Source organism: Pseudopodoces humilis, chromosome 5, assembly GCF_049639895.1.
Source record: "Pseudopodoces humilis isolate 2021_Gansu_Grassland_sample_001 chromosome 5, ASM4963989v1, whole genome shotgun sequence".
Classification (NCBI taxonomy): domain Eukaryota; kingdom Metazoa; phylum Chordata; class Aves; order Passeriformes; family Paridae; genus Pseudopodoces; species Pseudopodoces humilis.
Genome location: NC_142204.1, coordinates 21,355,868 through 21,380,972, shown reverse-complemented (window position 1 = coordinate 21,380,972; position 25,105 = coordinate 21,355,868). Strand labels below are relative to the sequence as shown.

The following is a 25,105-nucleotide window of genomic DNA, read 5'->3' as shown; positions in this document are numbered from 1 at the left end:
CTAGACCTTGCATGGAAGCACGCAGTGAATTGCCATGTGTAGGATGTGCCCGAGAGGAAAATCCTACCTATACAGCTCCCTCGTGCTCTTGGCTTTGACAGGCAGCCCTCAGAGGCACGCACAGCAGTGAATCTGCCTGTGCATCAACACACCAGGGAAAAGCTTGGCTTCTCTTCTGTCATTATTGGCACATTTCTCAGCTGGGGAGCCTCCACCTGGAGAATGAGGCTCCTTCTGGTTGGCTGGGAGTATCTGTGCCTTGGGAGACTTCCAAAAACACATCCACAACTCACCTACAGCAGCTGCCAGAGAAGAAGGAGCTCAGACATGAGTACAGGTGTGTGTGTTGGACACGCAGCAAACGGGAGCAGGACCATGAGGAAGGGGGACAGCAGACCACAGGTGGTGGCACATGGGCCAGCTCCGGCAGCCTGACCTCAGCCAGGAGGGAAGCATCCCACCTCTGGCAACCTCCTCGCCCACCATGCTATTAAACAAAATTGTGCTCTAGCTGGATTGAATTTCTCAGCAGATCAAACAGGATTTTGCACTGTGAATTATTAACCCCCATCCTCTGTGAAAGTGCTCAGCTTTCCAGCCTAATGCCTCATGTTTAAACAGCTTATGGGGGAAGTGATCAAGCACAGCTAAGGCTCCTATTAGCCACACATGCTAAAAGCATTGCTTTCTGGACCAGACAGCATAAAGAGTTGTTCTTGTTGCATTTGCTGGATATCTAAGTTACATTTGTTAAACAGCTCATCTGGCTTTTTAAAGCCATTGGTGTGTTTTGTCCACATTTCAGGCTGTTTCCAGAGCTCACAGTGCTGTTTGCTGCCTTGCCCAAAATACACGTGCCCTGTGTGCAGCAGTTGCACACATGAGGATTGTGAAATGCTTCACCAAAAAAATAAGTCACAGTGGAGACACAAAATTGCATTGTTTTTTTCTCCCCTTTAATTCGCAGCCAAATCTGCCTGAACATACTGTCTCCAAAAATTTTAAGATCATGGAAGAGAGAAACTGTGATTCATACTGAATAAAATCCTCTTAAGACATTTAAAATGGTTCTTTGTATAACAATAACGTCATGATTCAGGTCTAATTATGGATAGATTTGACAGGATTACTGTCTTTTACTGGTCAAAGGAAAATATCAACTTCTTTTAATAAGAAAATTATTTTTGCTTTTGTAACATGAAAATATTGAGCCCTAAATATGTCATTTGCCTTAAAATTTGATTGTGAAATAACAACAGTCTAACACTGAATTTTAGTGACATGGGAGTTCCTAAATCCTGGGTTTTTTTCAAGGAATTCCTTTTAAAAATATTCAATGAGTGTCATGAGTCATTTCATGCTTTCAGAAGGCTAAAGTTGATATATTAAGGGTTCCATTAAGAGGAATATTTCTGTTCCTAATTTATTTAAACATAATGAGAAGTTTTGGAATTTAAGCTTTGAACTTAAGAATTTTCTGGTAGAATTGCAAACTTTTGTCTATATTTCCTGATAAGAAAGTCCCAAATCATCTAACATGTTGGTCACTGACAACAGATTATTATGAACAAGTTTTTTTTTACACAGTGGTGAACTTTTAAGGTTTCACAAGTTCTGTGCAACAATGCTGCAGTAATTTGAAAAAACTTACACATAAAATACACATTTTCACAAATCTGGTTAGAAAGCCCTTATATTTTTGTCATTTAGCTTTGTCTACCCAGGACCAAATATTTTTGTTCCTACACTTCTTGCCAAATTCCACTTTTTGAGAAGTGGAAAGCAGAAAGGGGAGGAAAGTTTGTGTCAAATGAGTGTGTGTGTGTGTTTGTGCACATGTGCACGCCTGGGAGCAGCACGGAGAGTTTCTCTATTCCCTAGCATACAGACACAGAGGTGAAAAGGAGGCAAGGCTGTCAAAAGTTTTCAAGAAATTGCATCTATCACATCACTTTCCAATCTGTTTTAGGTATAGCACCATCATGTCTGTCTGTATTTTTGTCCTGCATACGTAAAGTATCTTGGGATCTAGTCCCCCTAAATGAAAGGTGATACAGAAATGTAAAGGATTAGTATCATTACAAAAATAGACACAAGGAATATGGAAAACATTCCCCACCAGGTTATAACTATGCTAATGCAAGTCAAATCTGGGTCCTTAATTACTTTACCAGAGTTCCTATAAATGAATAGAATTTAACCTCGGAATGTCCTGCCTAGTCCTGTACATATCAGAAAAAAACCCCTCCAACAAACCCAACCCTCAGATACATTTCTCAAGGTTTGTGATCCAGATTTCTTCTGCCTGAAAGTCCTGCGGCTGGTCCAAGTTAGTCCAGTCCTACTGCTCCTCAAATTCAAGAACTGAAGTAGGCTGGAAAAAAATATTGCTAAATCCTCAACAAAAAATGATACCCCTTGCAAACAGCTCCAGGCCATATTATTTAGATTTAGCAATGTGGAAATATTCCAGCAATGCACTATTTTGATAATACACAAAATCAAATTGCTGCCTCGTGTTGTACTTAATGCAGTACCCCACCTCCACCCCCTACCCTCCTACCCCCAGCTCTTTGTGGGCAGGAGGAATGTGACCACAGTACAGCCTGGGTGGGGGACCAGACCTACAGCAAAGTGTCCTTCCTATTCTGACAGCTCAGAGAAGCACAAAAAGCTGTGCCCAAAAGCAATAGTGCTGTGCTAACTAGTGCTTCTTCTCTTGGTGGGGGGATGGCTTTGATTACCCCCGTTTGATGAGCAGGAGGTGGCACAGGAAGATGCTGGGAGGCCGCTATTGTGTGGGACTCCACAATTCCTTGAACAGAACGAGCGGCCTGAATGGTTGTGTCCGCGATCCCTAAAGTGACGGTGGCTTGCCAAGCCAGGTCTCCCCGGAAAACAGGCTTTCTGAAAGGGAGGACTCACAAAAGAAGATTTTAAAAACCCTTCTCCCTTGCTGCCCTAAAACTTCCCTTTCCATCTGCATTCAAGCCAAGAAAATCCTCCCAGCCCTGCAGGGTGGGACCTCAGATCTCACCAAGGACCTCACCAGGAGGACTTCCTTTATCCAAAAAAACCCTAACCCGTACTGCCATCAGAGCCCAGCACAACCCCCGTCTGGTGAGGCCTTCCTTCCCTTGATGTGATCCCACAACTAATGATGTTTCAGGGGTGGCTTTACAGTAACCAGAGTGGGCTGGGTTTTGTGGTTCTTCCCAGAAGGCAACAAAAGAAGTCTGTTCCCACAGCCCGACCGAGGACACTGAGGACACACCTGCAACGCTGTGGAGCTGGCTTTGCCTTCGGTGGCCACAGCAAGACAGGTGGTGACAGCACCAAGAGCAAGGTGATCTTGCCCCAGGGAGGAACAGGGCTGGTCGCAGCACTGCTGTGCCCCAGGGATGGAGCTGAAACTTCTATGGAGCTCCTGGAGAAGTATCAGTGTATTTAGGGTTACCTTTTGACCCACCACAAACCTGAGATTTATTCATTGGTCCTTCCCTGTCAGTATGTGATGAGCAGGAGGTAGCAATGTGAATACCTTGTCTTTCTTTCTGCACTTGCCTCTGGCCCATTTAACTTTTAATTCAAACCTTGTTTTCTGAGGTGCCAAAGCACACATCAATCGCTCTTATTTGCCATTCTGATGCCCCCATCCCTTGACCCAAGATACTCCTGCAGAATAAGTGTTAATTACCAACCAGTCCATCTCACAGCTGAACACTGCATAAAGGCATCTGGGCCAAAGTAGATGTGGACAAAAGCTCCAGCAGTTTGCAGACCTCAACATTTATAGAGTGATTTTTCCCATCCCTATGCCCTGGGCAGTCAGGAGTTGACCATCTCAAAATTCCTTATTATGTATGGCTGAGAATTTCTAAAGTGGAGAAAAGTGGTGGAGTGAGTGAGAACTGGCTCCTGAAAGGAAAACCTTCCTTATTTTCACTCTTGGAAAAAAAAAAAGGGACAGAAATGCATCTCTCCTCTCCCTTCCCCTCCATGCTGCCCTTATAGCATGTAGGGGCTGGGGGGGTCGAGGCATTCCAGCAGCTGCTAGCCAGTATCTTGGAAACTGCCTCCTTTTTCCCAGTCCCAGCCCCTTTTATGAAGGAGACAATGCAGACATACAGTGAGTGCCTTGTGCATCACTTGGGCCCCCGGGCCCTTTGACACAGGGATTTTATACAGTGGCTCACCACCTCCCCACTCTCCCCGAGGTGCCCCCACACCCAAACCAGGGGGCTTCAGCCTCGCCTTTTCCTGGATTATCCAGAAAGAACTTACATGCCTTATTTACCCAAGGGCTCAAGAGAAATATGTGTAATGTGATACCAGGGAAATAATTCTGATAATTCCAGAATTTACCCATGGTAAATTGCCTTTTGGTTTGTTTACTCGAGTCTCTTCTTACCATTTCTCTCCTTTCTTCCACCCACTCTGTTACCCACGTCTCCCCAAGAGTCCCATGCATTTCTCTCTTCATCGTGTTTTGCTCTGGCCCCTCTACAGCATAGGAAAGGCTGTTTCCTGCACCAGATAAGAAGTGGTTTTCATGCAAAGTTTGGCTTGGCTTTCTCTGCTTGTTGTGTCTTGATCCAGAGGCATGAGCTCAGTCAGAGGGTTAGGAGGAATTTGCTATTTCAATATCCTAGTGTCCTTCTCTCATGCTCTCAGTGAGGAGAGCCTATTTTGGGGTTGAAGGTACCAGCCAGCTCTTGAGTTTGTAGCTCAAGGCCTCTGTTGAACAGTGACACAGGTGTGAGTCAGGGTTCACTCATGTCACAGGGGATTTGGGCTCAGGCTTATTAGTTCATCTGAAGAACGGCTTCCCAGTTTCCAAGATAGCATTCCAATATTTGCTATAGCAGTTCCACTGAGGTCTCTCCTAGGAAGATCTGAAAAATCTGTGAATTAGCCTGAGGTAGGTAATGGGAGGTGAATTGATCTTTTATTATTCCCTGCTGCTGTTAAAAGTACACTTCGTATCTGATAGAAAATTGTTGTGTATGCTTCCTCCAGCCATGGTAATTGAGGAAGACTGGGCCTGGTTTACAGAATATCTCTGCAAAATAAACTTCTATCCTTTCCAGATTACTTCATAAGAAGTGGCATTGGGTTTCTTTTGTCCCTGTAATCATGTCAGAGCTGAGGCAGAAAGCAAAAGTTAGGTTTGTTTGGTGCCTTTGCACCCAGAAAATATGTCCTTTCCAAAGCATGCAGCTTCTTAATCAGAAAGAGAGAGGGGTTCAAGGCAAGCTTCTTTCCTGCAAGCCAGGGCAGACATTTGACTGTTTGTCATGATGCTTCCTCCCTCCCAGTCCATGGGGCCACATTTCAATGGGTTGCCTAGCTCTATAGATCCCACCCAGGAACCGCTCTCGAGCGTGGCCCCGCAGTTTTCTTCAGTCAAAACATGTTTACATCCTAATTCACTTAGATCACAGCAGCCGCACCAGCCCATCTGCACCCTGCCTAGCCAAATTATAGCTCTGTGTTCTGCTGAGCTGAACATCTGACATGCTTTAAAATAAAGGGGTGGCCAGCCAAGCAGTGGTCAGTGCTGCAGACTGCCTGGCTGTGGGTCTGTGTGGCAAGTGGCTTGCCCAGTGTCCCCAGCTGGGGACGTCGAGCCCTCCTGGGGCCATGAGCTGCTCCTCTCATCACTGGGAGCTATGCTGAAGGAGAGTGGGGATACTTCCAAGGTTCCCAGAAAGTTTTTGGATTGGTCTTCTGGGCACAGCTCCTCTGTCACACTACAAGCTGCCTAGATAACTCTGCAGGAGTCAGGTCCTAGACAGAGGTCTGGAGGAGACTTGCTCAGGTGGTTTTGGGGCAGAGAGCATCCACAAATGTCTTGTACAGCCATGAGATTGCCAGAAACATCCCTCTTTCTCATGCAGCCCCACCACAGCAACATGGTCTTTCCTTTCTCTTGCCCACTGTAAGGGCCACAAGCCATTTCAGACATTGTGCAGACCTGACCAAAAGAGTCTCTCTCTTGCAAGAGGTGTGATGCTTCTACAGCATCAGGAATGATTTCAGCTTGCTTAAAATTTGAGGGGCTCCAGGAGGATGCTAATGCCATTTTTCATTTCAGTGTGATAGCCTCTACTTCCCCGGGCTTCCAAAACCCTAGGTGAGAATTGAAAACATCACTCCATCCATTTCAGAGATGTTTCAGTAAGAAATGTTTTATTCTTACTCTGGGCTGTGTCAAAATGATGGGTGGACCAAAATATTTGGCTGCAAATTGCTTAGCACCTGTAGTCTTCACAGACAGACCAGGTTAAGCTTCAGGGGGGCTGTCTTGGAAAGAAAGTGATATACTGTACTGTTAAAGGAAAGTTCTGGGGATGTTGGATGAGACAACCAGTGTGGAAAGAGGGGTAGGACAGAGAGGTCACACAGTGTCTAAGCTCAGGTCCCTTGCACTACTCCAACAACTCCCAAGGCTGGATGCACCCTCTGTGTGTGACCATCCTTAAGCCCAGCCTGTACTGCAGAGAGGAGAAAGATGATTTTGTAACCTTGTGGAGGCTGATTTCCTGGACCAGGCAGCCTCTACTGCGTCTGAACCAGGCTGAGGGCTGTGGTCAATCGCTCTCCATTACAAGCTGAAGCAAAGCAGCACCAAGGAGTTTGCAACCAGCTGGTCAACAAAAAGGAGGTGCCATAGAGGGAGGAAGTGTGTTTCATAAATGTGGGTAAGGAATATATATTATGAGCATGCTGGGAATAAAAGCAAACTTGTACCAGCGAATAGTGTGCCTCAAATTTCAGACCAGTTCCTGTGAGCCCTCTGAAAGCTTATTGCAGCTTTTAAGAAGTCACTGGTTCCAGCAATATCCCCAGTGTTTAGGAGTGAGGAATGTTGCCAGACCCTCTTGAGCCATGCCTCCAGAAATTTAATGGAATTATTAAGTGCATTTACAGTTCCTGTTTATTGTTAGAGGCGTGATGTCTTAGTTTGTCTGCAGAGTTGTTTTTTTCATCCAATGCTCATAAATTTAAAAAAAAAAAAAAAAAAAAAAAAAAGGAGGAAAAATGGCCAGAGATCTGCTTTTTATACCAAACAGACAGGGGTTGTTCAAGTCACCTGGTCTTGGTTACACCTGGCTGCTACAGCGTCCCTGTCCTATGCAGAAGTCTTATTTGCACCATGCTGATGGATGGGCTGTCTGGGAAGGGAAGTGTGATACAGCATTCAGATGTCCTTGTTAGAATTAAACAGAAAGCTTTTGACATTTTATATGTATTTTTCTATTATTTTCTATTTCATTTTGAGCCAGAATGACAATGCAACATTTTATTTACACGTCACATTTCTGGGGGTGGGGAGCATTCAGCTATAAACTGGTGTGTTTCAGCCATGGGCAAAATTGCCTTCCTACTGTCTCTCCTTTTTTTATTGAAACAAATAGGCACATAGTAAAGATGTGAGCCATCTTTTTTTAGTTGTTTTTTTTTTGCTTATACTATAAAATAGGGAGAAAAGCCGGCTTCCTCTCATTTTCCTTTACTTCTTTATTCTGTCCTGTCTTTGCCAATTGGATATAGAACCCAGAGTTACTTTTTCTCTGGAAACGGCTCTTGCAGGGCTGAACTGTTTTCAGTGCTTTCCAAATAGAGGAGCCCTTTGGAGCCTACATGGCCTTCTGAAAGTTTATAGGGGAGGAGGACTGACAAAATAAATTCATTTTTTCTTCTGTCAAGCTTGTTCGGTGAGAGGAAGAATTGGGGAGAAATAGTCACAGGGAAATTTATATTGGCAATTTCCCCACTGACCAATCAATATAAAGGGCATTATACACAAATATGAATATAAAAAGCTAAAACTGCCTTCTCTTTTCCTCTGTTTTCTTCTCCAGCACTACTGTCAGCCTTCCCCTTGCATGAGCAACCTTCTAGAAGTGCTTTGTTGTCTGAATAGTGGGGAGATAGGAACACAGGTGGTAGAAGGTGTATGTTCTTCTCACAGGAGCGTTCAACCCTAAAGCAAACACAGTTTTTCAGATCTCAGAGAAGAGATCCTTCATCAGTGACACTCTAGAGATGCAGATACAGCTTCCCTAAATCAATAGCATAAGGAAACAGAAGTGGAAAGCAGCTCTGGAGTGCGAGAGCATGGGAACAGGCTTCACAACTACTTCAGCTGTGATGGTAAAGCTCCTTGCTCAACATCAGAAGAAGTTCCCAATGCTGTGCCATATGTTGCTCTCCTTTTACAGAATAAAGATTGAGTATTAAATGAGATATAGCAAGGAATCACTGATTAGAGTTGTTCCCTGGAAAAGATTAGGAGAACATTTGGTTTTCAGTTTGAAAATTAAATGAAAAAGTAACAAGCCTTGAAGGAACTTTCCAATGTGGTTTTCATCTGGCTTGGCAGGTTTCTCCTGGAGAACAGAAAGCTAAAAGAAGATAGGAATTAGAAAAACATGCTGTGACCCGGATAGAAATTCTTCAGCAAAAAAGGAAATGCAGAAGCAAAACAGTATGTAATGAAAGTCAAAAATCTTATTTAACCATGTTTGTCTCTCTTGTTTCTTCTGCAGGGCCAAATATTTCCAGGGGAAGAAGGTGAATGGAGAATTTGAAATCCGAGTGGAACAGGTCAGTGACAAGTGAATTTCTCTCTAAGGAATGTATGTGGAAACAGCTAGGGAGGGGTAATCTGTCCCAGGAACAGTAATGGGGTTCACAGCCTGTTCTTTTATGTGCTCCACTGGGCACTGGACACATTCTGTTTCCCTGCTAGCCTTGGCACCAGACATTCATTTCAGCTGAAGCCTCTTCATGTTTGGGTCTGTCCCCTGCTCTGTGTGTCGGTGCAGTGTCTGTCAAGAAAAAGTCCCATGTTGGCTGAGACTGGACGCTGTTGAAAAAGAGAAATCATTATTAATATATTAGTATCATAAAGTCACCCCAGGACATTAATCATCATCTGCAGGCACCCAACTTGAAAACAGGCATAAGAAGAGAGATGTAGAGATAAGATAGTGATCCTGAAGAAATCATATGTTTGCTTTATACTCAGGACTATAAATATATTTGGGTGGGTAAAGAAAACCACTGGATGTTGTTTGAATAACCTGATATTTTCTGTTTTTATGAGGCTGTTGATTCTGCATCATGTGCATGTACAGATTGTTAATGCAGTGGTTTTGAAGACTTTCTCAGGATCATTGCCTCCCAAGAGGAGAAAAGTTGCTTCTCTTTTCAAAGTGGTCCTGATCTGTTGTCTATGACTGTTCATGAGCATACATGTTCTGATCAAACTGTGTCTGGGACAGATTTTTCTTTTTTATTGATATCACACTTGTCAGTCTGGGTGGCATTAACAAGAATAATTTTTCCTGGAATTACCTTATCAAAGTCTTTATTTTGTTGACTGTCTTGGCAATTATCCTAAAAGAGAATAGGAAAAATTTAAAAATTTAAAAATCATGCTACTCACATTGAAGCATGAAATCAGATAATTTAGGTTTTCCCTTCAAGCCACTGATCCAACCCTTTCCATCATTCAAAGCAGGTTCATCATCAAAGCTAGACCTGGTACTCTTCAAAATGGCCTGTTAATTCTTTCCTAAACTTCAAGTCTCTGCCTTTCCCCTCATAATCCTTCTCCTCAAATGTTACTGTACTTGAGATCCTTACAAAGGAATTGCCTTCAAATGGTGGGTGAGTGCAGAAGGTCAGAAGTGGACTCCTGATCCCTGCTGGGGGATCAAGCTGTAACCCTTGTCACCATCACAGGGTAGTTTATCACATTTTCCCCAGACTCTTGTAGGGAGGCTTTCCCAGTTCACCTGCTGAAATCCTTCCCATAGGCTGAATACCCACCCTCTAGATGAGGCAACACATTTCTCCAAGCAAAGACCTCAATGCAATTTCACTGGTGAGGACCATGGCCAGGCCCCTTCACCTTTCATTAAATGCCCACATAGTGGCTGCAGCATTGCCCAAGGGAATGAAGCCCCCAGTGGGTAGGAGAGTTGAGGAACGGGAAACAAAGATTCTGGCTATTTCCACTTTTCCCCTCCCTGCCACTCAGATCAGGCAGCCCAGTCTCCATTTAGTGGGCAGAGAGCTCCTCTTGACTCCTCCATGGCCCCTTTTTCTTTGGAGGCATCTCTCAGAAGGAGAAGGGATGATGACTTTTCCCATCTGGATCACTATCTCTCCAGGGAAACACAGAAGCTGCATTGTCAAGGGCAGCCCTTGAATCTGACCCCAGGCCCCTCTTGCACGTTGTTAAGGTCAAGAGAGAGGCACTGCTTTCTTCAGACTCTGTCTTTTTGTTCCCTTATTTTGTCCATCCATCCTTACTCAGTATTTCTTCCTATTTAGTTTTTATTCATTGCTCCTACCCTTTTTATTTGGAGCCTTCCTAACTTCTTCACCTCTTCCTCAAGCAGTCCAGGAGCCTAAAGTCTTGTAGGAACAGGTCCCCTGAAGTTGAATGCTGACCCTCTCTGCCTGAAAAATGAATGTTCTTCCACAGTTTTCTCTTTCTCTGTGAGTCCCCAGCTTACCAGTCTTCACTCCTGTAACTCTCCCCTGAATGGCACACAGTCTGTGCCATGGTGCACAAGCCTTAACCTGGCTGTTCAGTTCTGAATAAATTCTTCATCAGAGAGAGAACTCCTAAGAGTTTGACTCTTAGGCACCTCTTGAACCATTTGGTCTGCTCAGTAAGTTCATTTAGTTTTTCATTTTTCCATTTGATCCTGCTTTAGATAACCACACATTATTAACTCAGCCAGAAATACAGTTTGCCTTAGGAACTTTTTTTAGATTTTATAGGAGAAAAACCACTTTTGATCTGAAAAGCTAAATAACAAAGAAGTTTGAGTGGCAGAAAGCAATGAAAGGAAATATCCAAATGTTAAATACTCTTGAGAAACCACACTGGGAAAAAGCCACTGCCTTATTTTTACTTACCATGCTAACTCTTTTGCCATTCTTTCAGGATGTTCAGTAGTTGGTTTGAACTTTTTCTCCTCCTCTTTCATATCCATCTCTGTTACCTTAATTCTTTCTAAGCAAGCCAGTTTAGCAGTCTGTGGGGGAAGCAGAACAGGATAGTAGGTGATACTTTTTGAAAGCCACGACATGATTATTTGCAATGGAGCAGGAGTGCTGAAAGCAGCAGTGCCTCTCCCTCTCTCAGCAGCTGTAATCTGGTTGTACATCCCTACCAGCTCTCCAGGCTGCCTCCCCCTCCTCTGAGGAATGCAGGGCATTTGTGATCATGCTGCCCTGCTCTGTCTGTCCCCCACACCCAGCTCTGTGGAATGCATTGGCTCACTTCTGAATTCGAGAAACAGGCAGATGCTTCATGATACTGTTTCTGCAAGAGGTGAATCCAGTTCATGTTAGACACTGGGTAATACACAGGGAAGAGACTGTTAAATACCATCCTGCTGCTCAGGAAGCTGCTTCTGCAAGTCTTTAGCATATATGAAAATATGGACTCTCAAATAAGGTTTTCTGGTTCTTTAGCACTGTGTGAATTGCATGACCTTGATAGCAACCCCAGACCCTCGTTCTTCACATCCATTATCCCCAGGAAAAGACAGAGGTTACTGTGGGCATCACCTGATACCAGTGGATGAGGAGAGAGCTGGCAGGGACACTGTGGTGTGTGCACCACTCTTCTGTCATTCATCAAAATGAACGTGATGCCTGACTTTGTTTCCTCCTTTGTTTCTTCTCTTCTGATCTTCAGTGTAACACTGAAACCGTATTTATAATATGCTTTAAAGGCTGCAGGATTTATTATTGTCTACCATTTAGTGAAACCAGGCAAGCAGTGCCACTGCCTTCTTCCTGCTGGCTGCAGGGAGAGAGTTGAAAGGCTTTGGTGGTGTAAAGACAGCCCAAGCACTCTCCTGAGCCATGGCCCCTTTTTCTGTGGAGGCAGTTTGGATTGCATTTTGCTTATTTGGGTGTTTTTCCACTTCTGTAGCAATGATAGTTGTTCATGAGACTGATTGAAACACTGATCCAAAAGTGAAAATCTATTTGACCAATTCTGATTAAAACCCTGGTGCTTTAAGTTTTGTGGGTAAAGCTCTAAGCTTTAAGAGAACAGCTGAGTCTAAAAATAATATCTCTATTTTATGCTAAAATAAGCTGCTTAGATTTTGATCCACGTTGTTGCTTTTACTTGCCTGGTGATTTTTAGCTTTCAGAACTGCAGTGTATGCATCTCCAGTTCTTTTCTCTAGAAATACAAATACTAAAAAAGTTATTTTAGAAATGAAAAGCATTAGTTTGAGTAAATGGCTCTAAGGCTGAGTTGAACTTAAAGAAGAATCTTTAAGTGCCACGCGAGTGCCACGCGATCTCTCACAAAAACAATTTTGCTTTTTATCTCCTTGGTTCTTCATTGGCCAGAGGACAGGAGGCATTAGGAACGACAGTATACTGAGGAAGAGGAGGTATTATACCATAGGCCTTATGCTCTGTCAGATGTTTTCCTTCATTAGAGAGAAACTGATTCAGCACCTCCTTTCCCACCCTCTCTGTGCTGTCCCAGAGGAAACTAAACCTTGTGTGCTCTAAGGATTTCTGGGGTTTTCCATCTGGATCACAACACACCTTGTGTGGGTCTCCTCAGGCATCAAGCATGCCCAAGGGGAATGCCAGGTGGCCATATATCCCCAGCACACCCACAGACAAGCAGAGGAGGGCGAGAAAGATGGAGCTGAGACCTGGACAGCCACAGACCCATCAGACAGACCATGACCCTCAGGGTGGGGGGCAGATGAGGGGGACACTTGACAGCTGTCTGGAAGAGTGATGTCTGCAGAGCAGGAGATGAGCAGACCAGGGTCAGTGGGATGGGCCATGGAGGTCTGGCTTATGAGAAGAGATGGGAAGAGTTGAGTTTGTTTCTCCTGCTGTAACAGAGAGTAAAGGAGACACGAGTGCTTCTAGCAAATACCTTGGGGCAAGTAAGGGTTTCATGACATGGTGTCAAGCGTAGCAAGAGGTTATACCCTATGGCTCTCATGAGCATTTCCAGTCCTGTGCCCTGCATGGATCAATGAGAGACACAGCAGGCAAGAGCAAGCAGCACCTCTTAGAGAGAGTCCACCTCCTTCAGGGTACCTTTCCTGCTGATATTTCCCAGAGGAATTTTAATATGTTCACAGACATCTTTCCTGGCACTGGCTAACTGATGGTAGAGTGGGGTGAAAAGTGTGAAAGGCAAGTCATGAAGCCAAAAGATCCATCTACACTTTTACTTCTGTTGTTTGTCCACCCATCTCCTTCCCACCATTTCCTGTTGTGACGAGGTGGGTCCGTCTGTCCGTCTGACACACATTTTTCTTCCACAGCTCATTCACTTGTTCCCACTGTTCAGTTTATTTTCAGGGAATGATTTTTCAGTGAACTCCCATGTACATGCTTCTGGAAAAGTCTTGTGGTATGGATTATGACTCCATTGGCAGCCTTGTCAGGAAAAAAGTTGTGCTTGGCAGTCACAGAAGATAATTGTAATACAAATCATGAATTCCAGCTCCATTGTACTTCCTGCCCTAAAGAGGTATTTTCATGTGTGGCATAAAATGTTCTTTCAAAAGGTAGAGTCTGACAGGTCTGTGTGTGATGAAAGGAAAACTAGCCTCTTGTTAAACAATGATATAATTTTTATTCATTATATGTTTAGGGTTTGGGTTTTTTTCCAACTGAATACCAGAAAGCAGTTCAAGAACTGCACCAAAGTTCTCATAGCTTGCCACATGCAAGCTTTCAGAAGCCATGAGTAAAGGGACCTGGAGAACCAGCAAGAATTACTCTAAAATGATAATTTTCTTAAATAAATCCTATCTTCTTTTTTATTATTATTATTTTATTTTAATTGGCTTTTGGAAGTTTAGAGTTCATGGTTTTGAGACATTTCCTGAGATCAAAATATTTAGAAATGTGCCTTTTCTAAACCTCAAATATTCAGGTAGTCACATAACTTCTGAAATGAAAACTCAAGAGACAATTCTGAATGCTGTCAGAGGTGATGCACCAAAAGGTGTTCACACAGGTGAAGGCATATGGACCTTCACACCAGCATTGTCTTGGGCCTCAGAGAATGCATCCTAGCTTCAGGACTTGTGGAGAGCACTTGTGGAAGCTGCTCTTAGAGCCACAAATCAGTGTTCACATCACAGATGGACTCTGTCCATTCTTTTCTCTCAGAGAGCAATCCTGGTACTGGGGACAGGTGGGGAGCAGGGTGCCTGCCCAAGAAAAAAATGTCTCATGAAGAGACGGGGGGGATCAGGAAGTGCAGTCTCTAATTCCGTGTGCATGCATAGCTTCAGCCTTCATCCCATAGGCATCCAAACTATCTGCCCACCTTTCTGCCTGTGCAGGATTTAGGGATTGCTTAGTTTCCCCTTGAGATGCTTGTAATGGTTGTAGTGAAATATGCTGCTTTAGGAATGCAGCCTGATGTGGGCCTTTCCTTGTACATATTGGAAGATCCACCAAAAAATAAGGCATAAAATCCACAGAGGGATGTATGTGATTTGATTATACAGTAGCAATTCCTCATCCCAAGTGCCTAAGCCATGGCATGGACCAGGCTAGTCAGTAGCCTAGACAAAGCAATGCAAGGATTACAGTGGATCTCAGCCAGCATATGAGTTAAAAAATAGTCACACTGCTGCATGTTTGACAAACCCACACTCAAGCATATGGTTGGCAGAATTACAAATGGAGGAAGTTGTGGACCTGCCAGATAGAATCCTGGTGAGAGCAACAATTCTGATCAATTCACTGAAAAACATCCTCTACAAGAAAATCTTACAAGAATGGGACTAGTTTTGTCTAGGGGAAAAAAACACCAAAAAAAAAAAAAAAAAAAAAGTATTTGAGGAATAGATCTTCAGGTTCTGCAGAAAGAAGTAATGGAAACAAAAAAATCTTAAAAGGTAAGGGGAGAGATTTAGATTGGGCTTTGGGAAAATTTTCCATTGTTGTTAAGGTACAGGCTGCCTGAGGGGGTTCCTTATCTGTGGAAGACAGAAGAAGGTTATGTAGTATCTGCACACAATGGCAAAGGCAGAGCTGGTCTTCCTTAGGAGAGAAAGACTGTGTGATGTCTTGAAGTCCTTCCAACATAACTTTCTGTTATTCTATGAAAAATGCTTAAAATGCACCTTGAACATGTGCTTCCCTTAAATCACTAATAGGCACAGCTACCAAGGCAGGCATTTCTACTATTGCATGATTGAAAATGACAAAATCTTCCTTGTTTAAATATCAGGAAACAGAAACAGACATTCTGAAATACCTCACCAAAAAGATCTCCAGCACACAGAGGACACTGATGGAAACTGAAAGTACCTTAAGGTTTAGTCCAAACGATTTGGAGAGTCTTCTGATTCTTAATACCTGAAGGAGGCATTTTTGACAAAACCATGATCAAAGTAGCTGTGGGCATTGTCTCATATCTGAGCCTCACAGAGGTATGAAATATTTCCACTCCCACACTCTCATTACACTATTCTTCAAGACAGATTGTGTCACGTTTGTCACACATGGTTTGCTCTTGCCCTGAATGTTTTTGCAGCCACTGGCACTGCTGCAAAGCAAGTATAAAACACCATCAGGCTAATGCAATGCCTTCTTCTGTTCCATGATTCCTAATGCAAATGACTCTGCGAGGCCAGAGCTGGGCTCTCCTGTTTTACGCATAGTTACCTGTCACTCTATCTGCATGGGCTGCTTTCAAAGACCTCTTTGTCTGCAAGGTAAGCTCAGGCTGGAGATGATCTCAGAGCTGAAACCTCAGCCAAGGGAAGTCATTGGGCTACAAAACCCACAAAGTTAAAAATACAGGGAGCACTGGAAAATCAACAGGAAACAATTTCTGCTGACTGAGGGTTTTAGCCTTCTTCCAAACGCCAGCGGCCTGTTGGATGGAACAAAGCAGCTACATGAAAGCAGAGCATTCCTTAACTTTGTCTGTTAAAGCAGAAGTGAATGCCAGGCAAAGGTCAGGATTGTCCCTCAGCTCTGATTGTAGATCTGGACATTTTGGGAGTGAGATAGCTGAATCCCCCAGACCCTCTCCACACTTGTCTCTCCTCGCCAGTGTTCCCTGGACAATGGTTGCCAAAGGGGATTTCTCCTTTTCTTCTGGCTCTTGACATTAGCAGGGCCTGAAATTGGTCCTGGCAGTTTGGCATGAAGTACTCACCAGCTCGGGGGGTTCTCAAGCCTGTTTGCAGGTCAGGTGTCTGAGCACAGCTTTGTTTGGCCTGACTGCCTCAGGGAAACGCCTGTCAGACCAACTTAGTCAGACTGCAAGAGCCCTTCATCGAATGAAGATTGCCCATTTTCACCACCAGCAAAGAAGAGTGCTAAGCTCTTTGCTACAAACCATCATGGAAAAAAATTTTAGAAGAAAAGCAGAAAAAACATGAAAACACAGATCTAAAACTTCCCTTTCTTGAACTGGTGTTCACATCAGATGATGCACTCCTCAGCAACAGAAGCTGAAGGTCCAGCTCGACAACACTCTGCTTTTAGAGTGGGACATCTCTGAGGCCTATGGAGACACAGAGGTGGGGAAAATATCCTTTCATCTCCCCAGTCCACAGAGCCTCTGGAGCAAATGTATAATCTAGCAAGCTTGCCTTGACCCATTGGGGAAATCACTGATTGTGCCCAAAGCATCTGACCTCACTGAATTTGTCCAAGGCAGACTCCTCTCTCCCTAGGTCTCCTGAGATTTTTCAAATGAACAAAAAGGCAGGTGCCTTTTAGGAGTACATGTTTTCTCATCTCTGATCTGATAGGGTCACTGAAGCAGCGTGGCTGCGGCCAAGGCAACACAGTGCAACCTCTCATGAGTAAAACCCAGGCAGCCACCTGAACCACTGCCAATCCCTCTCTGTGAGCATGTCTGTCTGTCTATGTGTTTGTGTTTGAAGTAGAATTTATTTCTTGGCAATAGGAATTTTCCTTCTCTTTTCATTGTAATTGGAAGTTACAATGATGTAAGATCATGTAAGGGTGCTGCTTTAAAAAGTTTACGCAGGGCCGCAGACGTGAAATCTCATTACATCATCGGGTCACCAGTCCACAGCCATTGCTTTAAAATTATGTGGATTTTAAAAGGAAAGTTGGAAATTATTTTTTCATTTGTCGTCTGGCCTTTGAGCCTTTACAGGTGCACTAGTTCTCCATTGGCAAGTTTTTTCCATGAGTTCATGAGGACAAAACATGCTGCTTTCTTTTTTTTTTAATGTATGAAAGTTGTTCCTGGCAATATCTTTTGGTTCCAACTAATAGAAGTAGCAGAAGAACATTAAGCAGTACAAGGATCTCAATAAAGTCATAAGTATTAGCAGCACCATCTGACTGTTCTGGTATTAGATAGCTACTGGTTAGAAGGTGATTTTACTGCTGCCCAGTATTCATCATACTAAGTCTGAAAAAATGCTTTAAAAGGAAAGGGAAAAAACTGCTCAAAGGGAGAAGCCTAAATTTCTGCCTCAAAAAATGAAACCTGTTTATTTATATTTATCATAATCACCCCTGTGTCTTTTGCTCTGCACAGATGAAATATTCTTTGCCAACCTTTCCAGCCTTGCAAGTCATGCCTTTTTTAAAATACAAAGTGTTTTAATGATTGAGCAACTCTGTTAATAACTTACCCAGCTTTGCTAACTCTTTAACAGTAAAAGTCTTAATAAGCAAATCGCATCAGGTGACCTCTGCTTATCACCTTCCTGCAACATAATGAGGTTTAAACAGGTTTAAATCTTTTGTATTAGGTTTATAGCTGGCCAGTGGCATGGCAGCCTACTCAGACATAATTCTAAATGGATGCCTCCAAGTGGAAACTTGGAATTTGATTTCAAATTACTTTACCTCTTTTTATTATTGTTGTTGTTATTATTATTATTCCTTCCTGCATGCATTTTTCAGTCTACTCATTCTTAATTCCTCCGGTACTTACTACTGCAATAAACCTAATCCTGTGTACTTTTACACCCCAAGTGTGGGAGCCACAAATACTTCTGCAGTCTCTTAGGGCAAACCAGCTATAATTGGATCTCCAGTTGCCTCACAGAAAAAAAAAAGAAGGAAAGGCACATATGAGATGAAGAAAATTCTGCATCTGTGTGTTTGTGTATGTGTTCCTGCTGCCCTTGAGTAACACTTTGTCCTTTTGCAGGCCGAGTTCTCCGAGTTGAACCTGGCTGCTTACGTCATGGGTGGCTGCATGGTGGACATGCAGGTGATGAGGAACGGCACCAAGGTGGTCAGGTGAGAGCACCAGCTGCTCTTGAAAAGTGGGCTTTGTGGAGCAATGTTGGGGCAAGCAGGTTGGCCTCAGGACGTGACAAATATCTGAATCAGGGCACCACAGTCCTGGTAGCTTCAAGGATTCTTGGAAGTGGTGAAAAGACTGGTCTGACTCTAGTGGGTTTATTTCAGGTCTCAGGTGCACACTATGCCATATAATCTTTGTTTCCAGTCTAGACCCTTCATGCAACAGCAAATGCCTCCTTCTCAGGTTCTTTTTAGCCTCCAGACTCCCAATAAAAGGGGCAACAGATCTCCTCCCTTGATTGTTTTCTCCTTCTCTGTCAACTAACCCTCATTTTAAACAGTGGCTCTAATTCATTAGCCTACCTGTCTTAGGCTCTGATCCCATGGACTACCCTCGCAATAGCCTCCAAGCCCAGGTGACCAAGAGCAGCCGTGAGAAGAGGACTCAGGAGTGTTGGAGGACAAGATTGACATAAGCCAGCAGTATGCTCTGACAGCCCTGAAAGCCAACCACATCCTGGGCTGCCTCCAAAGAAGCGTGGCCAGCAGGGCAAGGGAGGGGATTCTGCCCATTTTGTCTGTTCTGGTGACCCCCACCTGGAGCACTGCCTCCAGCTCTGGGGCACCCAATGTAAGAAGGACATGGACCTGTTAGAGAGTCCAAAGGAGGGCCATGATATCCATCAGGGGGTGGAAACACATCTCCTGTGAAGACAGGCTGAGAGCTGGGGTTGTTCAGCCTAGAGATGAGAAGGCTCCAGGGAGACCTTATAGGACCTTCAAGTACCTAAAGGGAACTACAATAGAGTTTTGTAAGGGCACATAGTGATAGGACAAAGGGGAATGACTTTAAACTGAATGGGGTTAGATTTTGGCTATACACCAGGAAAATACCCTTCCTTTACTGTGGGGATGGTGAGGGACAGGCACAGGCTGCCCAGAGAAGGTGTGGATGCCCAAGCCTGGCAGTGTTCAGTGTTGGATGGTGCTTTGAGCAACCTGGTCTAGTGGAAGGTGTCCCTGCTAGTGACAAGGGGGTTGGAACTGGATGACTTTTAATGTCCCTTCCAATGCAAACTATTCTGTGATTCTATGACCCTGATGCATGTAGCCTGATTTGCTCCTGAAATACCACGTTTTTCTTTGTGAGAGATTCCCAGTGCTCTGGCCTTGCCCTGGGGTATATCTCAGAGGTAATACCATCTATTTGATGGGGATTTCAGTCCTACTAGCATTACTTCATTACTGCAGTCATTGCAAGCAGCCTCTTTTCACAAGCAATTCTCCAATCACACATCCAATTCACTTCCCAAAAGCATTCCAAGCACCAGAGTGGCAGCAATTTGGAGCTAATATTAGATGCATCTTTACAAGTTCTATATAAAGAATAGTGCATTTTATCACATCTGTGTACGATGCCTCTGTTTACCTTCACCAATATCACCTTCCACCCTATTATTATTTATGGGTTTCTGTCATTACAACTCTACATTTCATCTTTTATACAATAACTTTTCTCTGTGTTGAAATCTCATTGCTGAAGCCACTCTGCTTCCTTTTGTACAGTTCCTTTGCACTTTTTGGTGTATTCAGCATCCTTGAGTTTAATAATGTTGACACAGTTAATCAATGCTTTTGTCTGTTTGCAACTAGTTCAAAATTAGAGGTAGAGACACATAATGTAGCATGCAGTGATATTTTTGGAAGGGATTATTAGGACAGCTGAAAAACTGTGATTTTGAGCATGCTGGCCGCAGTTTAATTACTCAAAATCTCATTTCCAGTCCAAACAGTGCAAAGCAAAACATGTCACTGTCAATTAGCTATGACTGTGGTCCATCAATTCATTTCAGGTCTCAGCATCTCTCTTGTACATCCACAAGTCTCCATTTATTCTTTGGTAAAATTTCACGAGCCTCTGCTAAAAACCTTTAGAGTTGTGTCTGTTACATGCATTTGCTTTCTCCTGTCCCACAAATGTCTGTTTCAGAGTGAAACAAAGCACTATGTCCCATGAACCAGCCGCTGGAGCACTCATCAGGCAGCGTGCAGCGCTAATGCACTCCTGCGTTCGCTTGCTCATGATGCTGGAAGGTTTCCCAAGAACCATTTCCTAGGTTGATCACATCTTCATTTTCCTTCCTGTGTCTTTCCTCCCAAAACCATTCATACATCTGGCAGAAAGATCTTGGGCTATTAAACTGAAACTGAAGACAAAATTTATTTCACAAAGCTGTCTGGGGCATGGTGTTCATGTTTCTGCTCACAGTGAACACACAGGTATTCCAGCTACCATTTTTGCATGGATATTTATATGTGAAATATGTGGTTTTTTTGAATGGCATTACCTCAGGGTTATTTTTTTTGTTTTGTTTTCATTCCTGCATGTTTAAGGACACATTTACATTGTGGGAAGTGAATTTGGTAAATGCATACTTGTCTGGATATGCAATTTATATAGCATATACTAGATACCACAATCCTTGCAACCAGCAAATATTTATTTACAGCCTGTGCTGATGTGCCCCTGTTGTGCCTAGCTCAGCGAATTTAAGACCTCAGGTCAGCCAACTTCCACAGTAATTCTCTAGAAGGGGTAGAAATTAAAATGCTTCTTCACTTTAGAACGCAAATTGTGGAACTGAGCTGTGTAGAGGCACCTCAGCCCATCCACATGGGTGCAGCTGCTTCCCACTCCCTTCAAGCCCCATCATCCCATCCACAGCTGTGTCCTGCCTGGCTACAGACACCCTTCAGAGTGCCCAGCCACAGGGAACATCTTCAGCTCACATGTGTGTGCCAGCCCTGCTGCTGCTGTCATCTTTTTTCCATCACTTATTAGGCCTCTGTTAATTATTGAACAAAACATTCAGTCAAAAGTCATAAAGCTTCTAGATGGTAAAATATAATACTCACCATATTTTTTGATTGCCCAGAGTCATGGAAATCCCACTGACAATTTATAAGAAGGTAAATACAGCAACATCTTTCTAACAAGCACTTTTGGCATTCCCCCCTGCAGGAGCCTTGCCTGCTCCACATTCCTCTTCAAAGGGAGACCAATAGAATGTAGTAGTTTAGTGGAAAGACAGTGAATATACTACAGACCAGTAGATTTAAATCCCTGAAATGATAAATTTCTTAAGAGCAACAATTAATATTCATATTCATATGAAGCAACTACTGGGCTGTCCTCTCCAATTTGATGTTATGTTTACTGATAAGCTACCTAACAATTTATTAGCCTATTAAATTCTGCCATTTTTGTGCAGGCCTCCTAGTTCTTTCTTTAAACTGGAAATACCCTCTGGCACATGCAAAGCCAAGTTTAAACCAATGTCTTTTTCTGCTGATCACTTGGTATTTTCTGACACCTTGGAGTTAAGGCATTCTTTCACACCCCATGTCAACTGATTTGAACTACACCAGGAATACATTGTGGTTGTTTTACCTGGAAGATAAATCTCCTAATAAGAAGGTATAACAGTCCTTAAAGCCTTCCATTTACCACCTGCCTCAGGAAAATAAAAAAAAAAAAAAAGATGCTTTAGAATTGGAAATTATAGAAAGCAAAGACATGGACATATACATGACTCCTAGCCTGTGTATCTTGAAATAAGTTGCTACAAGTAAGTTACCAAATAATCTAACTGAAGCCAGGCATTTCTTTGCTTGTCTGAGTTTTAAAACAAACATGGCTCCAAGAATTTAATTTTACAGTAACAATGTTCTGGGTCTCCAGCTTCTCTTTTTTAGCTACTGTGCATTCTGCACATCTGTATGAGGGGGTGGAGGATTTGAGATAGTGTCAGTGAAATGTGCTACTGGAGACAGAGGCTATCATCTAACAAATCTAAGAAACTGCATCTGTGTTTTCTGTGCCAGTTCCACCATGGTTTGCAAAGGATACATCAGCCTGTTCAGCACGTTTCCTTCAGACAGAGAGCTGGCCATGAAGTATCTTGTGCAGTCTCTATCAAGCACTTTTCCATGCCAGTGCCCTGTAATCCTTGCCCTCCAGTGGCTGAGGTCACTGGTGGGATGAGCTGGGCACCAGGAGCAGTGCTGGGCTCATCCAGGACTGGTGGGATGGGGAATCTCCCACACATTGGTCCTTGCTACCCCAGCACTTATTTGGAAAAAAATTGGCAGCAGACCTTCCCTATTGAAAAGTTAAATATGGGAAGCAGGAGGTAGTGTTTATTCATCCCAAAGGATCCATCACCAGTTTAGACATAGCAACTCTTACAACAGAGAAATGGAATAATTTCTGGGTGCAATAGCTGGAGTACTAAAGAGTGTGTTAATACAAGTGTGGGTTCATGCCTACCCTTGGGTGGATTCTTCATCCTCCTCCCAGTGCATACACAAACTCCTTTTGGACAGGTCTACACACACAAACAGAAAAAGACGGAGTGAACCATCTGGAATCTAATTTACTCTAGAAAGCTCCTGGACTGTGTCACTTTTACTGGGGTTAGATGTGAGGAATGGGATTTTTATTTTCACATTCCACTGAAGGGTCCTTCATATCAATATTTTGGCAGTGTAAGGAGGCTGTCAATGTTGGCACTGCACCCACTCTGAGGTGCATTTATGCTTCAGGATATTATCAAAGTGTCCAAGTAGAAATGAAAATTTGGGCTGTGTCTGTTGCTGACAGCAACATTTAGACTCCCAAGCTATGATCTCAGGTTCTGTAGTCAATTAAATGCTTGACTGTTGGGCTTCACAAGATTTCAGCTATTAATTCCAGTAGATATAAGGCAGGGATATGTTGAAAGTCTGGACAGCTCTTTTACCTGGGGAATACTAATGTCTTTGGGAGCATTTCAGACCTTTAAGGATATAAATTAATCATGCACCAGACTGTTCTCATCTCCTGTCTCCCTGTAGAGCTTCCTCTTTTGCCATTGGGGCCGATCATCCAGGAGAGAAAGCACATTTTCATGGGACCTATCAGCACTGTGGCTGTCATGCCCCACTTGCAGTCATGGTGGGGGCAGTGAATTCTCCAGTTTGTCCACACAATCCCATTCATTCCTGTAGTTAACACTGACATTCCCATTGCTTCCATCTGACTCGGTGCTTCTACGATGCTCTGTGCTGTGACAACACAACAGCAGCCTGTTGAGTCACCATCCCCAAAATCCCTGAAAGTGCTTTTTTTTGCTTAAGCATATTTTTACACTGCAAGCTGCAGTCACAGCATGAGGAGGCAAATCCTTTTACATGGGAGAGGTAGAGAAGAAACTGGCCAGCCCACAGGTGTTTCCCTGCTCTTCAGAGCTTGCAGACTCCAGGAGATGTGTAGTCTGACTAAAAAAAACCTGTCTGCTCCAGGATGCAAGACTCTTTAAAACCCAGTGAAGACACTGCCCTATGCCCACTGCATTTTTCCCATCCCAGTAGGTTCACTCACCCCAAAGGTCCATTGAGAAAATGCTGCCTGAAAGGGGCATGGAGGTTTTCTACCCTACAGAGGCCGTGCTTGCTCACCACACAGTAGTTGCATGTTGCTAGAAGGGTGTTTTCTTGTCTCTCCAGGACTATTTGTCCACAAGATTTGATGGTTTCTTGTAGTTCTTCTACAGGGACAATGTCCAGGAAGGTCATGGGAGTAGCTACTGTTCTTGGACACTGATATAGGAAGTATTGGTAGGCAGTAGGTCATTTTCCAGCTTCTCATGTTCCAGGAAGCTTGTGCCAAAGATGAACTCCAGCCGTTGTCTAATCCCTGTCTTCTTAAATTTAACTCTTGACCTAATTAGGGACTTTTTTGGAATGTCTTTTTCTAGCCATTGTTGTTGTTGTTTCTTGGGGGTGGTGTTATTATGACTTGGGGGTGGTGTTTTTCAGTTGGTTGTTTTGCTGCTTCCAAACCAAATTTCTGCAATTTTCTGTGAAGTTTCAAACAGGAGAAAAAATGGCAGAAACTGATAGGGGGAAGTTTAGGTTTCTAGCAGCCAGATGGAAAAATATGTTGAGCGTGTGGTTCTCCCAAGTTTCGCAGAAAGTGCCACATGGGGGAGTAAAATATGTGCTATGTATTTAACACTGAGAAACATTTGGGCAATATTTTTTCTATCAATGGCATGGCAATCCATAAATGTAATGGAGAAGTGTGTGTAACAGTCTGTAAGCTTTTGAAAATTCAGTTTAGGCAAGGGACCAGTGTGCCAAATGACCACTTTCCTCACTGAAATACCCTGCAGAGACAATGAGCTGGGGGTGAGGTGTCTAACAAGGTACACCCTGGCAAGCTGCAGTTACATATGAAGCAATTTAACACCTCTAGTAAACATTTATATACTGAGAAATTATTCCCACATGAGGGATGATATAACATTGTTTTTCACTTATATCTCCCCCGTCTTCACCTGCCTGCCCCTGTCCTCTTTTCTCTCTTTTTTTTTTTTTTTTGAGCAGGAAGTACAAAAGAGAAGAGACAGTGGGGTGTGATTACTTATGTATTTATTCTCAGTTACTTCCACCTCAGCTCCTGCTGCTAAACAGCTGCTTGGAGCCCTTTGGGGCTTGCTGATGTCCCAGATGAATAATGTCCCCCTCACCTCCCCGGCAGCTGGCGCCCAGCCGACGTGCAGGCAGGATGCTGACAGTTATTGGGGAAACATTTGGCATGCAGGCAGCTGCCAGAAAGCAAAAGTCACTCTGAGCAGACCAGGGTGGGGAGCATTTCAGATATTAAACTACTCCCTGACCCTTTTTGCATTTACAGTAATCCTTTCCAATAAGGAATGAGCAGTCAGGGTCTAGAGCACTCAATAATTAGTTAATCCAGGATTAA

The 25,105-nt window shown here is 43.5% G+C and overlaps 2 protein-coding genes across 4 annotated transcripts in view; one reads left to right on the top strand and one right to left on the bottom strand.

The window, feature by feature from the left end:
• The window catches only part of SYN3 (synapsin III), a 187,953-nt gene that overhangs the window by 22,703 nt on the left and 140,145 nt on the right, over nt 1-25,105 (top strand). For all 3 annotated transcript variants that reach the window (XM_088055066.1, XM_005527544.3, XM_088055067.1), the window contains 2 exons: nt 8,556-8,613; nt 18,200-18,291. In XM_088055066.1, coding sequence (XP_087911192.1) covers nt 8,556-8,613; nt 18,200-18,291 — 150 coding nt within the window. The remainder of the gene's footprint in view (nt 1-8,555; nt 8,614-18,199; nt 18,292-25,105) is intronic.
• Nucleotides 8,699-11,117, bottom strand: LOC148184293 (uncharacterized). The gene is made up of 3 exons (XM_088054861.1): nt 10,945-11,117; nt 9,367-9,408; nt 8,699-8,875 (listed from the first exon to the last, which is right to left on the bottom strand). The coding sequence occupies exons 1-3, from the start codon at nt 11,115-11,117 to the stop codon at nt 8,755-8,757; spliced, it is 336 nt and encodes a 111-aa protein (XP_087910987.1). The 3' UTR covers nt 8,699-8,754.